This window comes from Ammospiza nelsoni, chromosome 11, assembly GCF_027579445.1.
Source record: "Ammospiza nelsoni isolate bAmmNel1 chromosome 11, bAmmNel1.pri, whole genome shotgun sequence".
Lineage (NCBI taxonomy): Eukaryota > Metazoa > Chordata > Aves > Passeriformes > Passerellidae > Ammospiza > Ammospiza nelsoni.
This window is the reverse complement of record NC_080643.1, coordinates 20,853,955-20,859,330: the sequence shown is the minus strand read 5'-3', so window position 1 is coordinate 20,859,330 and position 5,376 is coordinate 20,853,955. Positions and strand designations below refer to the sequence as shown.

The window sequence follows — 5,376 nt, the reverse complement described above, 5'->3', positions numbered from 1 at the left end:
CATCATTGCTTAGAGAGCACCCTCGCAGTAACTGCTGCACCGTGGTCTGTTCAGCCCCAGAATCTACTAAAAAACAAATTTCATGCCTGTGAGGTCCCACTCACAATTTTATCAAGGCCTCCCTTGGTGTTCCAGACCCCAAACTGAGAAGCCCCTGACACCCCTAATCTTCCTGAAACATAGTTTGATCCTTGACCTTGTTGGGACAATTCCTCCGAATGTGCCCCTTTGGCTTGCAGTAGTAGCACTTGAAGTCCTTTTTCTGGCTGTTTGAACCTTTTCCTTGGGAAGGATTTTGTTTCTTCGCCGGCGCTGTTTTTGCCAAGTCTCTGACCTCTTCCTGTTCTTGTGCCTCCCTCACTGCAGCCACTAGCACTTTCGCCTGAATCTTTTGCTTTTTTTTGTCTCTTCTAATGTAGATTTTTCTGGGCTTCTCAGAGCAATTCCTGCAGTTCCCTGTCCTGCCATCCATCTATCTTTTCCAATTTCTTCCTTATGTCTTCCCATGATTTCACCACAAATTGGGTCTTCAGCAAGACCGCCCCAATTGGAGATTCAGGGTCCATCCTGGAATACATTCTCAAGCTCTTTTGGAGCCTTTCCAGCCATTCCATGGGGGTTTCATCTTTTCCCTGGCATTCCCTGAGTACTTTGCTCATGTTTTGTCCCTTTGGCACTGCCTCCCTGATACCTTCTATTATCATATTTCTCAAGTTTATCCTTTTCTGCCTCCCTTCCTCCATTTGGGCATTCCAAGATGGCCACATCTAATCTCCTCGCTCCCCCTGGGGATTCCTGTTCTCCCAATCCCTGATCACGGCTTGTCTGATCATTTCTCTTTCCTCATTGTTGAACAGTGACCTCAGGATCGCACTGAGATCCTTGTACGTGTAGGTGCTGGTTCCTAGAAATTCATCTAGTCGTTCTGCCACCCCCAAAGGATCATCCATCAACTTCCCCATCTCTTTCTTGAAAGCCCTCACATCCCCGGTGTCGATCGGCGCATGTACCAAGCCACTAACCCCTGGAGCCGTCGGTACTTCCCGTAAAGGGAAGAGTCCAGGCTTTTCCTCGTCATCATCACTATCTCCAGTGGTTGCCCTCCTCGTCCTTCACCTTGTTCAATGGGCTGGAGGAGAGTTTGCTTTCTTTAGGGAAATTATCTGTTTCTCCTTGATTTTGGGAAGGGTCAGTGGCTGGGACTGCTCGCATGGGAGTGGAGGCACCAATACCTGCTCACATGGGAGAGAAGGTGCCGCGGCCAGCTCTGGTGGGAGCAGCAGTTCCGAAGCCTGTCCCTGTGGGATCAATGCCTCGGGAGGCAACGTGGGCACCTGAGGTACCTGGGCTGGCACGGGTTGGGGCGAAGGGACAAGGTAGGGCGGTGGAAGGTTTTCCAGCAGTTCCCACTCCTTGCCCTGGTTTGCCAAGCATCTGAGAGCTCTGATCGAGTGTAGACCCCAACAAGCGTATTTCCACATCTCAACATACTCAATTTCCTCAAAATCCTTGAAAGTGCCGAACACTGGCCAAACCACATATTTTGCAATCTCCTTTCCCCCCCACTTTTTCATACAAAAATGTATCATCTTTTCCTTGGACTTTCCCAGCCTCCTGGAGCTGTCATCCCAGTGTTCTAATATCCATCTGTCCTGGTTTAGGGCAAAGTTGTTAAAGAATCTGCAAAGGAGGGCCCCTCCAGAAAGCAAAACACACACGGCTGCTCCCCCCAACCTGTACAGGAAAAAATTCCTTGGAGAGAGGTGGAAAGAACCCGTTTATTTCAGGCACAGCACCCCCCAGCACACAAAATGAACAATACCCGATGACACCGCTCTGAGAAAGATGACAAAATCAGAAAGTCTCTTTCGGGGGTGGTTGCTCTGTTCTTGGTCCCTCCGGCGCTGGGGCAGCTGCTGCAGGCCAAAACGGTGCAAACCTTCGGTGTTCCCGGGTCCTAGTCCAGAGCAGGTTCGAGATGGTCACAGAAACAAGAGAGGAGAAACAGTCCAGGAAGGAATGTGGACTGTTTAGCTAGAGCTAGCTAATAAGCAGAGACCAAAGCAGAGCAGAAGCGAGAGCAGAATAGAGAGCAAGCAAAGCAACAAGCTGAAAGCAAGAAGTGAAAAACAGCCCTATGTACTGCCCGTCTCTGTGTCCCTGATAAGGGAAACCCAAACAAAACTTCCACTCTTCAGAGCCAGGCTTAAAGGCACAGAACAGATGAATGGGGATACAAGCATCATAACGTCACCCCAGGACATTCCACCCCTTATGCCCATATCATCAACATACTACAACACATCATGCATTATTCACACAAAATTTCCATCTGTTTCCCCAAAATGTACAAGCAATACCCATCATGCCTTCATCACATCCCCACACTGGACCACTGAATCCAGGCCCTATATTACAGAGCTGCAGGATTCCCCCTTTTCACTTTAGTCACTTAAAGCTCCATCTATCACTTGCCCAGAACTTCGACACTTACACATTTCCTTCTCCCTCTTCCACCTACCCAGACCTTCAACACTTACACATTTGCTTCTATCTCATGTCTGTATGGTTTAATGTACAGACAATGGCAGTAACATCCAATGAACAGTGATATTGCACATCATTCTTACCCCACAATCAGATCTCCCTGAGGTACACATCATGTTGTTCCATCTCTTTGCATTATCCACCAGGTGCAACCTGGTCCCTGAGCAAAGACAACCCCGAATGTGTTTGTCTGTACTCGAGGCAGAATTGATCCACACAGTCTTCCCTAACAAACCTCTGATATGTACCACTGGGTCTTTGTCTCCTTCTATTATATTCAGGGACTCAGACTGGGCAGGACCTGCTCGGTTGGTGGAACCTCGGGTGTTAACTAACCAGGTGGCCTTTGCTAAATGCTGCTCCCAGTTTTTGAAAGATCCCCCACCCAAAGCTTTCAACTGGGTTTTTAGTAGTCCATTGTACCTCTCCACTTTGCCTGCAGCTGGTGCATGGTAGGGGATATGGTACACGGTAGGGGATATGGTACACCCACTCAATGCCATGTTCCCTAGCCCAGGTGTTGATAAGGCTGTTCTTGAAATGAGTCCCGTTGTCTGACTCCATCCTCTCAGGGGTACCATGTCTCCACAGGACTTGCTTTTCAAGGCCCAGGATGGTGTTCCAGGCTGTAGCATGAGACACAGGGTAGGTTTCCAACCATCCAGTGGTGGCTTCCACCATGGTCAGCACATAGCGTTTGCCCTGGCGTGTCTGGGGCAGTGTGATGGAGTCAATCTGACAGGCCTCCCCATACTTGTACTTGGACCACCGCCCACCGTACCAGAGGGGCTTCACTCGCTTGGCCTGCTTGATGGCAGCACGCGTCTCACAGTCATGGATAACCTGAGAAATACTGTCCATGGTTAGATCCACCCCTTGGTCTCGTGCCCACTTATAGGTGGCATCTCTGCCCTGGTGGCCTGAGGCATCATGGGCCCATCTAGCTAGGAATAACTCTCCCTTATGTTCCCAATCTAGGTCTATTTTGGACACCCCTATCTTTGCAGCCTGCTCATTGTTTTGGTGCTCCTCATTGGCCCTACTCTTGGGTACATGGGCATCTACATGGCGGACTTTCACAGGTAGCCTCCCTACCCTGGTAGCAATGTCTTCCCACTCATCAGCAGCCCAAATTGGTTTCCCTCTACGTTGCCAGTTAGCCTTTTTCCACCTCTCCAGCCATCCCCGCAGAGCATTGGCTACCATCCATGAATCAGTGTAGAGGTAGAGCTTTGGCCACTTCTCTCTCTCAGCAATGTCTAGGGCCAGTTGAACAGCTTTGAGTTCAGCAAGTTGGCTCGATCCACCTTCTCCTTTGGTAGCTTGTGCAACCTGTCGTGTGGGGCTCCATACGGCTGCTTTCCACTTCCGGTTCATCCCTACGATGCGACAGGAACCGTCAGTGAAAAGAGCGTAGCGTGTTTCCTCTGGGGGCACTTGGTTATAGGGAGGGGCCTCTTCAGCCCGTGTCACTGGTTCTTGTTCCTCTTCATCTGTGACACCAAAATTCTCACCTTCGGGCCAATTTGTAATTACCTCCAAAATCCCAGGGCGATTCAGTTTACCTATACGGGCACGCTGAGTGATAAGAGCAATCCACTTGCTCCATGTAGCACTGGTGGCATGGTGAGTGGAAGGAACCTTGCCTTTGAGCACCCACCCCAGCAACGGTAGTCGGGGTGCCAGGAGGAGTTGTGCTTCAGTGCCTATTACCTCCGAGGCAGCCTGGACTCCTTCATAGGCAGCCAAGATTTCTTTCTCTGTTGGAGTGTAGTTGGCTTCAGACGCTCTGTAGCTTCAACTCCAAAATCCCAGTGGTCGGCCCCGAGTCTCCTCAGGCACCTTCTGCCAAAGGCTCCAGGACAAGCCATGGTTCCCGGCTGCAGAGTAGAGCATGTTCTTTACCTCTGGTCCTGTCCTGACTTGGCCAAGGGCTACTGCATGGGCAATCTCCTTCTTGATCTGGACAAAGGCTTGTTGCTGCTCAGGGCCCCACTGGAAATTGTTCTTCTTGCGGGTGACCAGGTAAAGAGGGCTCACGATCTGACTGTACTCAGGAATATGCATCCTCCAAAAACCTATTGCACCCAAGAAAACTTGTGTCTCTTTCTTATTGGTGGGTGGAGACATTGCTGTGATCTTGTTGACTACATCTGTAGCAATCTGACGCCGTCCATCTTGCCACTTCACTCCCAGGAATTGAATCTCATGACCTGGTCCCTTTACTTTGCTCTTTTTAATGGCGAAACCAGCTCCCAGCAGGATCTGGATGATTTCCTTCCCTTTCTCAAACACTTCCGCAGCTGCGTTCCCCCACACAATGATGTCATCAACATACTGCAGATTTTCTGGAGCCTCTCCCCTTTCTAGTGCAGTCTGGATCAGTCCATGGCAGATGGTGGGGCTGTGCTTCTACCCCTGGGGCAGTCGGTTCCAGGTGTACTGCACTCCCCTCCATGTGAAGGCAAACTGAGGCCTGCATTCTGCTGCCAGAGGAATGGAGAAAAATGCATTGGCAATGTCTATAGTGGCGTACCACTTTGCTGCCTTGGACTCAAGCTCATACTGGAGCTCTAATATGTCTGGCAGGGCAGCACTCAGTGGTGGAGTCACTTCATTCAATGCACCGTAGTCCACAGTCAGTCTCCATTCTCCTTCAGATTTTTGCACAGGCCAAATGGGGCTGTTGAAGGGTGAGTGGGTCTTGCTGACCACCCCTTGGCTCTCCAGCTCTCGGATCATCTTATGGATGGGGATCACAGCATCTCGAGTGGTCGTATACTGCCGTCGATGCACTATGGAAGTGGCAATTGGCACTCGTTGCTCTTC

General features: G+C 50.3%; 1 protein-coding gene across 1 annotated transcript; it reads right to left on the bottom strand.

The window, feature by feature from the left end:
* Positions 1-1,828: 1,828 nt before the first annotated feature.
* On the bottom strand, positions 1,829-4,441 carry LOC132078244 (uncharacterized). The gene is made up of 2 exons (XM_059480291.1): positions 2,528-4,441; positions 1,829-2,481 (listed from the first exon to the last, which is right to left on the bottom strand). The coding sequence occupies exon 1, from the start codon at positions 3,922-3,924 to the stop codon at positions 2,875-2,877; it is 1,050 nt and encodes a 349-aa protein (XP_059336274.1). The 5' UTR covers positions 3,925-4,441; the 3' UTR covers positions 1,829-2,481; positions 2,528-2,874.
* Positions 4,442-5,376: the final 935 nt, after the last annotated feature.

Bases quoted from the DNA above. Each gene is read 5' to 3' on its own strand.
- LOC132078244 (XM_059480291.1), bottom strand. From the start codon at position 3,924: ATGAACCGGAAGTGGAAAGCAGCCGTATGGAGCCCCACACGACAGGTT.